Source organism: Aulonocara stuartgranti (genome assembly GCF_965226115.1).
Source record: "Aulonocara stuartgranti genome assembly, chromosome: 1".
Taxonomy (NCBI): domain Eukaryota; kingdom Metazoa; phylum Chordata; class Actinopteri; order Cichliformes; family Cichlidae; genus Aulonocara; species Aulonocara stuartgranti.
In genome coordinates, this window is record NC_138939.1 from 12,252,149 (window position 1) to 12,264,151 (window position 12,003).

Sequence of the window (12,003 nt, forward strand, 5' to 3'; positions counted from 1 at the left end):
GTAAATTATGGTTATTTTGAACTGTGAATTATGCAAAGCCACTCCAGTATATTTTAAAGAAAAATAAATCAAGGAGCATTTGGAAATGAGCATAACAGACCTCCTTTACAATCAAAAACAATAAAGAGGAACAAGAAGTTTGCTTTTATTTCATTTTATTTTTTTTATCTAGTTATTTTGAAATCTTTCTGGTATTAACTTCTTGATCTTTTAAGCGAGGACAGTGCTTATTGTCCTCTTTTCTTTACTTGATTCCATTTCAGTCTTTTTCCTGCAGTTACAACCATGGCAGTGTTAAAGTTGTCATACACAATGTGAGATAACATAGACGACACATAGATTTTATGGAGTACATCAATTTAATTATAGTCGGCTCTACTTGTACCTTAAAAGCAGCGCTGCTGATAAGCCTGCATCACTTTGTCAGCTTTTATTCCCAGCTCCAGCTGCAGCATCTGTGCTGCTGTGTAAGGCAACTACAGTCTACAATTTTAGCAATGTAACGCAAGACACGATGCGCAACACAGATCTAATAAATCTGGATACAATGTGTTATGTGTGAGTAGTGATAGGAATTGATAAGAATTTAGCAATTCCAATTCCATTATCAATATCACTTACCGATTCCCTTATCGGCTCCACTTTGAGATCCACCACCATCTCTAAGCAGCATATCAAAGACATTAAGTTTGTGCAAATCAATTACATACTGCGTGGTTAAACGCTTGTGCATGTTGGAGGTATTTCCGCTCTTTGTTGTGATTAGTGTTAGTGTCACTGCTTAAGTAAATATTACACAGAACATTTTTCTTAAAAGTAAAGCAGTACATTATTTAATTACAGCCAGGAGAAAGACATTTGTTATAGTATTCGTAACATTGCTTTCATGTTACAATGTAAAATAATCTGAAACACTGTCTCACTTGGCTAGCTTACCGTTAGCATGATGTCTGTGCAGGTGTTTGCGAAGAGCTGAAGTTGTGTTAACCGTATAATGCAGCTGCTTCTGTCCTGGAGCAGACTACACTTTACCATCGTGCTCTCATTCTTTTGTGCAATAAAAATAAGAGTACTGTCCATATCCACACTGGAGACTGCTCCACTAGTTTCCTCCTCCAACACAGGAACTGATATCAACTGATCGACGTGAGTGTGCAAGAACCAATCAGGGAGATCAATAGGCAAGCAGAGTAACACTTCCAAGGAATTAGAGTACTGGGAACTGGATCTCTACAAGAACTAGTTCTTGATTCCCATCCTTAGGTGCGGTATGTGTGAGTAAAAGAGCATCGCACACTGAATCATATGCTACAACATATAACTGAAATTCCTCAAATATTGGTTTCCATTTTATAATCTCAATGGTGCAATCATGAGGTCATACCATACAAACAAGGCTTCCAACATTTATTGGATTTCATTTATTTAATACATTTGTTGTAGCTGTCACATGGTGAGACGTCATCCCAAGTTTCTGACAATGAAAATTTCTTGCAGGCCATCTTTAGTTGTAGGATCATTACAAAAGCCATGGCTCTAAAACAGTGGTCTTATGTTACACAGTGAGAGTGGTTCAAAGATATCACGAGGATTAGCTAGAGCTGGGCGATATGAGATTTTTTCATATCACGATATGTTTTTTTCATTTCAGGCGATAACGATATCTATCACGATATAAGCCAAATAACTATATTTGTAAGATTTAAATGTGCCGTTGCTCACAAGTAAAATGTGAAATAATCAGCAGCTTGTTTTTATTTAAATATTTATTTCCCATAATAAATTCAACAGGGTAGATGTACTTAAGGAACATGAGACTTTTTCAGATAAATAAAGGCAAATATTGCAAACTACACAAAAGGCAGCCGCTAAAGCGTTTAAGTTTCAAAATAGAACAAACGAAACAGACTAAATTGTCAATTCCACTTAGAAACAAAATATTAATTCTAAAAATAAATCTTAGTTTGTTTTACAGAAGAATAGACAAAACTGACTAACTTTTGTCAATATCAAATAAACTGAGAACTAAAAGGAAATTCTCAATCTCTCCTTGTTGTATAGCTTAGCTTTTCAAACAGTTTTAACAGTTACTTTAGTCTGACAAAAGCCGAATGACGAATTAGCGCTTCCAATCAGAGACTGAGGCTACGTCCACACGTACACGGGTATTTTTGAAAACGGAGATTTTCCGTTTTCGTTTTAAAAAATAATCCCGTCCACACATAAAGGCAGAAATGAAGGAAAACGCTGCTATGAACATGCCAAAGCAGCAGGTGGCGCTAGATTCCTAACCGTGCAGAAATATTGGCCAATCAGAAGTCTAGAAGCCTCGGTGGGAAAAAGGAAACAAAGCTGGGGCATAGAAGCAGAACCGAGTCGTATGTGTGGAGGGACAGTAACTGTGTGTATATGTAAGCATTTAAACACTGCAGAGAGTAGAATTAACAGTAACAGTATTGTAGAAATTCATTTCACCGAAACAATAACGTGGCGCACAGTGTGACGCATGCACCAGTTTATTGTATTTGTCAGACTTGAAATAGCCGAAATACCTTCAAACTACGGAACTTCTATGGCTCTTCCGTTCGACAATCTCTCCGGCATTGGAACCATCATCTGTTTTCTCTTCGGTCACGCTCAGTTGATTTTTCTAGTCGGCACACTCATTTCCTCCATTACGCGCTGGCTCCATTACCCGCTGGCTGCTTCCCAAACAAACACACGTGCGGCTTGGCACTTGTGCTGTACGTAACAAGTCACGCGGCGTGACGCTGCGGCTGTGATTGGTTCGGCTCTGCGCTACTTAATTTGGATTGGCTGACCTTTTTTTTTTTTTTTTTTTTAAGAGGACAAGAGCGGCGAGGTCTATCGCGATAGCTTAATTTCTCTATCGAGTAAAAGTTATATCGTGATACATATCGTTATCGTTCTATCGCCCAGCTCTAGGATTAGGTTACGTGGCCATGGCTTTGCCTGGGACAAAAAAAATTAATTAAATAAATAAATATAATAATATAGTATATAGTCTGATTTATTCTGCTACCTAGTAAGAACCATCAATATTCTCAGAGACTCATCACTTTTTCAAGTGCTACAAGTCCAACAAATCATGGATAAGCAGACTAAGAAACAGCTTTTACCCTGCAGCCAGCATCACTCTTAAGTCTGGATAATCATATGAAATAGCTTATCCTTATGTGTAAAATAAAAAATGGAGAGCTGTAAATTTCCTCCAGAAAAAAAGACTTTACATCTTTCTATAAGACGAATCACTAAAATGTCCGCGTTTAACCCCAGATACTATACAGTCTGCTAAACTAACAGACCCAATCAAAAGAGTTATAATGTGGTTATCTGAAAATCTGTTATCATATATTGGTTCAATTAAAAGAGAAGCACAATACGGGACATTTATTTTAACTATGACAGCTCTTATCAATTTGCAATCCTTGCCATATGTTATTGTTCCAAGAACTTGGCCTATAAAAGACTATTAAAATGGAGAGAACAGGTTCATTAAAACCTTCAGATAAGATTGCCAGAAAGCAGCACACAAAAGTACAAACAGTCATGAGACCAAAGTGTGACAACTCAACAGCTCACACATTCATGCCCTCTGGGGCAAAGCTCTGAAAGACTGCACTGCATGGGGCGGATATAGGGGTAGCATCAGGCTAGCCTCCTGAGTGCTGCACCCAGAAAGCTGTATTACCTAGTTCACTAAAGCATGTGATAGCTTTCCTTCTCAACATCTGATGCAGATAGCTATGAAAACCCCTGAAAACTACGGTTCAAGCAGAAACAAGAGTAGGGACAGTGCCAAGGTAATGGTGTATTAAAAGCCAATAAATAAATAAAGAGCATGCTGTACAAGTAAAAACAGAACTATCTTGCAGTTCTTTCGGGGAACTCTGGAGCACCCACAAGTCAGAAATGGGCCACAAGCTGTCCAAGTGACACGAGTGAAAGCAGTCAGCTGGATACTACAGAGAAACACTCCATTCACAAAAATTCACAAGTTGTGACTGCTACTATTTTTGAGTTTGAAAACCCTGCACAGTGCTGTGCCAGTGGAAAAAACTTTATCTGCCATCTTCAAATGTGCTTTCGTGTGTGTGTGTGGTGCAAATGTAGTGTGAGATAAACTCAAAAGTCAGTCAGCAGACTCAAACACACATGCAGTAACACAAATACAGCTCGAGTCTGTTGCAGACCATAACAAAGTGACGCAAAACCATTTTCTACCAGCTCTAAGCCAAAACTGAAGCTAAAGTTAAACCACCTAACTTTACGTAACAGTCTGCTACTAGCAATAACAAAACTCTATCAGAGATTGAGCTCACGTCTATAATGAAATGGCATTTGTTTCAAACTAACAGTTACAATTGCACTGTTTAGAGTAGCAGCACAGCAGAATTCATCATCTAGAGGTAAGCTGGAGCGTGTGACCTGCTCAGGCCAACACTGAGGAAAGTAAAGGGTAAAAGACACACTACAGGCTACTATAATCTCAAGCTGCTTTTGCACAAAGCTCTAAAATATCAGTAGAATCAGGACAAGACATTGCCTTAAGTTGTGCTTTCTAACATGGAGGAGAAATGTTTCACTTTAGCTTTGGTCCTACATTTGAAAATAGTGGTCATCTTCTTAAACCAGACTAACTAGTAGTGAATTCACCAGACTATTTCCTGCAATACTGGACATCAAGCAGTCTATACAAAAAAAACTTACAAGTTAAAGACAGCTGCAGTGTAGATATAAAAAAAAACTATTATTAATAAAAGTAGATAAATAAAAGTAGATGTAACATGGATGTTTATAAATCGTGGATGACATTTTTAACCATTTCAATGACTCCTAAACTAAACCATTCTCAAACAGGTAAGATCCAAGGACATAGCATATCTGTGTTGATATAGTCAATGTTCCCTTCTGAGTACCAACAAAACTATGGACAAGGCTAATTCACAGCTGTTTCTGCTTCACTTCTTCTCTTTACATCCACCCCGAACCGTCATTCTGTTTCACAGGAAAAGTATGAGAAGTACCATCAAGTTCTTGGAAAAAAGGGAGGTCGTGGTTTTACAGACAGGAAAAACAACAACTTGCAAACACATGTTTGGGCAAGTCTTAAGGGAGCATTCCAGACAGCACGTTCAGTGAAAACTCTTGGTTTTGTTGATGACAAAACGCAGAAAACTATGTTTTTTCATTCCAAAAAGAGGTAAAACACTCAGCCTGCTTGCTGGAAGGTCTTCTTTATCAAATCAGCAGCTGTCGGACATGATGAGTGCAAAGCCAAATTAATTTGCATTACATTATATCACTGCTCTCAGAGTACAGCAAAGTCATTGTGCCAAATCACCTACCTGCAGATTTAAACTCACTGTTTTGAGTATAATTTAAACTAACAACTATGACTACATGAAGTTTACTATAAGTACCCAAATCGTGTAGTCATAATAATCAAAGCTGAGTATGGAAAGCTGAATACGAAAACATATGGTATAATTTTTAGCCATTACATTAGACCAGTTTTGACATGACAACAGTTTTTCTTTGTTTGTTTTTCATATATATTTATTTATTTTTTTCATTGGATCAAAGACAGGAACAAAAGAAAAGTATATGAATATCAGCCAGGTTGCTATTTTAACGCAACTGTACTAATACTGGCTGAGAATAATTTATTGACAATTGATTACTCCATGATTAGGACCTCTGGGTGGGGTTTTATTCCTAGTCAAATACATATAATTTAAATAGTAAGACTGTCAACGAGTTCTCTGAGGGGATGGCAAGACCATTAAGGCAGCTCTTGTGTATATAGACAGGTGGAGATTCTGTCAATATACCAGGGGCCTGAAACAGAAGAAAGTTTAACATTTCAAGGTTCAAGGTTCTTTATTTGTCACATGCATAGTTATACAAGTATAACACACAGTGAAATGTAGTCTGACACACTCCTCGACATGTGCAAAAATTGGGGGGGGGGGGGGGGGGGGGCGGGGGGTGTAGAGGAAGAACACATATACATATATATATATATATATATATATATATATATATATATATAGTATATACACTGGGTGAATGTGCAGTAGTAGCAGCTAGCAGGTGAATTCTGTACATTAATATGAATAGACATCTGACTATTTTACAGGATGGACAATATAAACATATTTAAAGTTAAAGGAATTGAAATGTACATTGTGCCTTGGTTTAGAGTGTCTGGAAGAGAGTCCTGTCTCAGTCAATTATAGATGATGTGAGCGGGCGGGTGTGTGTGTTTAGGGCACGGATGGCTCCTCTTGAGTCTCTCTGTCCTTGCCCGGAAGATGCGGAACCTTCTACCAGATTGCAGAAGTTGGAACAGTTTGTTGCCAGGATGGGACGGGTCCTTCAGTATCTGCGCTGCTCTAGTCCGGCATCTCCTGGTGTAGGTGTCCTGAAGCGGGGGGAGAGCAATCCTGCAGCAGCGTTCTGCTGTACGGATCACTCTCTGGAGAGCTTTTTGGTCCTTCACACAGCTGTTCCCAAACCACGATGTCATGTTCTGTGTGAGGATGCTCTCCACAGCGCCTGTATAGAAAATCCTGAGGATCTTTGGAGAGACCCTGAACTTCCTCAGTTGTCGTAGGTGATACAGGCGCTGCCTAGCCTTTTTGGTCTGGACCTGAATGTGGGCAGCCCATGTCAGGTCTGAGGTGATGTGAACACCAAGATACTTGAAGGACTGCACCCTCTCCACTGGAGCTCCATTGATGATAATGGGCTTGTAGTCTCTGTGCTGACCCCTTCTTTCCAAAACAGAATTTTCGATATCTGACATCACTAATGATAAACATCTGTATCATGTTAGGTAGTCATACAAAGGTGTATTATTTTAATACGTCAATGCGCAATAAGATGAAAATCACAAACATGGATGGGCAATTCATTTTCCCAAGAAACCACAAGAGAATTCGGGACTGTTCTGGAGGGTCGGACCAATAATCCTGAGCAGAATTGACTTCAGCTTAACAATATTATCTCTTTGTAAACTTACACAGTACAACAGTTCCAGTTTCTGATGTGGCCCGTTGGAAAATATAATTGCCCATCCCTGGTGTAGATTATTTTTCTCCTTACAAAACGAAGAAACTATGATTGGATACAAATATGAGGAACTTAAAAAAAAATTTAATAAAAGGTAAAAGCAAGACCAAAACCAGGAATGAAAACTTTCAATGCTGCTGACGGTGTGACAGTATAATTTAACAGGCTTATTATTAATACTGCAGTCCAATCATTAAATACGTAATATAAAAAATACAGAATTGTAATTAACATGTTAACGGTATTTTAGGGTGTGTAGGACCGACAATTTTATAGCGTTTTTCTGGCAAACAGAAGACAATGTTTTCCTTTTATCATTAGCATTTTAACAATAAAGATGTTTTAAGTTCGGTAAATTAAACTGGACTTTAAGAAAATGCTGGTTAAATATATTTTAATCACAGTCCTGGTGATTTTTCTTTGGTGGAAGGCCAAAACCCTCAAACGGAGTATTAGAGTCTCTACAATAAAATATTTAAAAAATATTTCATTTGCATTTTGAAAATAAAGCAGAAAATCTGAGAGTAAAAACTGAAAAACTGCAAAGCTGAAAAACAACCAACACATACTTTACTTCGTGATGATCACCAGAAAGAGTCACCTTACCCAAAAACTGCTTATGTCCTTCTACGTCTGCTCCTAAGAGGGCATATTAACATACTGTGTGTGTGTGTGTGTGTGTGTGTGTGTCTACTCTGACAGCTTCAGTTGCAAAGACGAAAGGGTTTAAGCAGATCATCAGACGCCCTCCTTAGGAGATCGTTACAGTTCCCATTACCTCAAAAAAACCAACAGGATCATCATAAAAGATGAATCCCAACAGTGGACACTTTCTGTTTGAGCGTAGGCTAGCAGATGATCCAGGACATAAAAACAATAAACACATTTTTTAAGAGAATCAATCTGGCAATCAATGCTCATAGAATATAAAAGTAAAATATCTTGTATATTGTTGTAGATTATTGAAGTCTTTTTTTTCTTTGATGTCTGAATTAAGATAACATACAATTTCCCTGTACAGGTGAAATGACAATAAAATATTTTTTATGTGACCCTAATACTTTCTGGAGGGCCCTTGTAGGTTTTAAACGCACGAAAAACATTACGAGTATATTCAGAGAAATACGCAAACAGATATAAGTCCAGCGGACGTTACCAAGGACATCATTCTCCTCTACGGTTGCCATGGTGAATCCTAGAATCGACACTCCATTGATGACGACTTTTTAATAGTCGTCGCGCACGCGCTCGGCTCGAACCCAGTTGTTTAAACCAATTCCATGTTATTTTTCCTCCCTGTCTCTCTGACTCTCTCCAGGAATAAAACCACAACAATGACTGCAACAGGCCTGAAACGTTCAGGTCCAGCCCAACATGAGCAGAAATACAGGCGTTTCACCAAAAGCTGAGCTAATAAAATGAGCATTTCAACACCACTTTACTTTTCCTGACGCTGGCACGTCTGCGCAGACTTGGCAGCCACTCAGGGTTGCATTGACTTGTTGGTGGTAATGACAGCGTGTCTTGTCTGACATCTGAGACAGCTAAAGGAAACGTCTTAAACAAGTGCTAGCTGATATTATCAGGTCTAAATGATCGTGAGGTGAAGAAAAGCTCAAAGACAGCGTTGCTCATATCGGCCAGCTACCACTGCTGCTGCTGCTCCACTAGCTTGTTAGCTTAGTATAGCGCTAGCTCGCTAGCTATTTAGCCTCCTAACGTTACGCCCGTGTGTGATTTGGAGTTTTCTTTGCTAGACGATGTGTCACTGTGCGCTCTTCGCACACTACCTTCACGTTACAATGTGTCAACTCAACAGCCATGCAGCGATTAAAGAGGAAAAAACGGCAAAGCGTCACCGCGACCCCAGCTGGATACCTGACCAGGCAGGAGACAGCATGCATTGGGGGAACCTGCCACTCAAACCTCGATCAGTCACGATGATCCTCCGCGTCAATTTAACCAGAACATAAAACCCAGGGGTGGCAGCTGACCACCCGGAGAGCTTCACATACCATTCTCTTCACCGTTGAGACTCAGGAAGAGCTCTGTCGTGGCTTTTATCCATCTATCAGCGGTACTCTCAGTTAGCCTTGGAAGGAAAGCCCGGTAGACGTTGGAGAGATCCGCTTCGGGTGCAGCTCCAACGGAAGGTTGCCTTTTCATAATTGTGCGACTCCAGACTGACGCTGCATGACGAGCCGGCTGACTCAGCCAGCTCATTGTCACGTGGCGGAGGCGGAGCCAGCAGCCACATGTGCGCTTTGTTTTATTTCCTCTGTTTTTACGAAGACGCCACAAGGTGACGACGTACGCTAAAGCGATTAAATTCCGTTTTATTCATATAGTGCAAACCCGTATTAACAACTGTCGCGAGACGTTTTAAGATAAAGACCCTACAACCCCATCATCCAGCAATCCCACTTAAGCAAGCTCTTGGTAATGTTGGGGCGGAAGAGCTCCCTTTCCACAGGAAGAACTAGTGATGCGCGAATCATGAACGAATTGTTCAATACTCGAGAATCACTTTACTGACTCATGAATCATGATTCACAAGCCCAACTGACTCATCCCTGTTGCTGTTAGCAGCAATATATCTAGCTTATAATTAAAATTGTGGAGAAAAACACAACATCCAGTATCTTAAAAAAAATTCTGCTCTGAACTGGAAGAAAAAACCCTGAGTAGAAGCTCACATCAAAACAATAGCTCCTTGGTTCACAGTAGCATCGCTCTGCTAACAATGCTAACAGCACATTTGAGCTACTCACCCCCTCCCTTCCTGTGCTGAATCATACATTTCACACATCTCACACATTTTTTGCACTCTCTGGTCAACTGACTCAGTGAATCAAATGACTCAAAAATCCAATTCACTTTGGTGAGTGACTCATTAAAACTCGATTCAGTAAAAAGAATCAAATTTACCATCACTAGGAAGAACCGGGTCCAGGGCAGGGGTGGATCTAGAAGGGTGGCATGGGGTGGCATGTACCATCCTAAAATCATCTCTTGCCACCACAAGTGCTACTCTAGTTTTGCATATGACAGTGTTGTTTATTAAAATAAGATAGCATAAGCACTTTGAGCGTAGTTACAGTTAAAAGTGATTATAAATTCTAAAACTGAATATATTGATAATTTCCTCTTACTTTTGCTGTTTTGCTTCCACCACAATAAAATCACAGTTCCTGCACAGCTCTCTCTAAGTGTACTTTAAGAACAGTTTCTCATCTAAAAATCAAAATTTTCTGCATTATTTGCTTTCTTATTACCCACCTGTCTACCGTTGTGTACAGCGCTGTGGGCCAGTGTTTTTTTAATGACCTCCGACAAGAAAGCGCCATTTCTGCTGTTCAATGCAGAAGAAATGTAAACTTTTTAAAATGATGGCACATTGCAAAACACTTAGCTGTCTCTAATCAAACCTCTGTAACTTTGCTCTGCTTCACTTTAGCAGCATCAGGTAATGTTCATATGTTGATGCATGGTTTTCTTTTGTTTTTGTTCTACTGCAGAATATTTTTAAGGATATCTGCTATAAAAAGCCAGGCCAGAAAAATCTCGTTAATGTTTTTCTGTTTTATCCTCAGGTACTTTGACATGGTACTTTGGCATCTGCTGTGATGCTTACACCTCTGATGAAGTCTCACAAGTGTCAGTACTGATAAATGATCAGAATTATAATATTTCTGACTGTCTGAGACAAAATTTCCCCAATTCAAATTGAATCAAAATCGTGGATCGAATCGAATCAGGACCTTGTGAATTGGAATCAAATCGATCGTAGAAATCAGTGACAATACCCAGCCCTATTTCACACAGGTGGTTGTTTGGTGCACTCTGGAAATGGAATAAAGGTGAGTGTTATTAACCTTTTGGGGTCCACGGACACACAGCACCTCCAAATCACATAACTGATTTAAGATGACTTTAAGCTCCAATAAGCTGCAGCCACGCTGAGTCTCTATTTCAGCCTGTGTTGAAAGTTCAGACTTCAAAGTATACACCGGTTTTTAAATTTTAATGACAGACCACTAAATCCAGAGTTAAGATTAAAAAAAAAATATAAGCATTTTTTTCTAAATACTATTGTCTCATTTTGTGTGTTTTTGTTTTTAAAGCATTTTCTAAGGACAGCACAAAAACACTAAAGAAAAAAAATAGCCACCTCTTTCCTACTGGTGGAAAAATGTAGCATGTCGACCAATTCTTTTTTAAAAAGTCAACGCGTGGGATTTGGTTGTTTAGGAATAGGGGAAGGTTTTAGGAGTGATGGCAGAGAGACAGAACGAGCAAGTGAAAGAGAGAGACAGAGAGATATCGATAGCGAGTTTTGAGATGTGAGAGATTTGTGAGGTTTAGTGTGGAGTGTGTAGTTAGTCTGTTATGTAGTCGTTGTTTTGTTTTGTGTGTCAGTGAGGGCACTAATGACTGTGACAAACCACTAACCTACTGATCGGAAGGTTAGTGGTTCGATCCCTGGCTCCTCCAGTCTGTATGTCAAGTATCCTTGGGCAAGATACTAACCCCAAGTTGCTCTCCGATGCAACATCGGAGTGTGAATGTGTATGAATGTAGTTAGGAAGCACGCAGAAGTCTAGAAGAAAGTGCATGTGTGACTGGGTGAATGTGGAATGTTTTACTTACTTTGAGTACTCCAGGAGAGTAGAAAAGCGCTATATAAGAATCAGTCCATTTACAAAGGCAGATTGCAATGCAAATGCTGTCTCCAGGTGGAAAAGAGGTGTGATACACCTCCTGTTGTTAGGCCTGCAGGTTTATTGCTGTGTTCTCCTCTGTCTTGTGGCAGACAAACATTTTTTTTTTTTTTTACTGGCACAAATAATTTGTGGGGCATCTTATTAAGACACCTGATTGTTCTCTCATTTTCATTATAGTAAT

The 12,003-nt window shown here is 39.4% G+C and overlaps 1 protein-coding gene across 3 annotated transcripts in view; it reads right to left on the reverse strand.

Annotated features, from left to right (window-relative positions):
- The window catches only part of trpm7 (transient receptor potential cation channel, subfamily M, member 7), an 89,965-nt gene extending 80,402 nt beyond the window's left edge, over nt 1-9,563 (reverse strand). For 2 of the 3 annotated variants that reach the window (XM_082527635.1, XM_082527634.1), the window contains exon 1: nt 9,114-9,563. In XM_082527635.1, coding sequence (XP_082383761.1) covers nt 9,114-9,116 — 3 coding nt within the window. In that variant the 5' untranslated portion in view covers nt 9,117-9,563. The remainder of the gene's footprint in view (nt 1-9,113) is intronic. The other variant, XM_082527636.1, reaches the window with a different exon arrangement.
- Nucleotides 9,564-12,003: the final 2,440 nt, after the last annotated feature.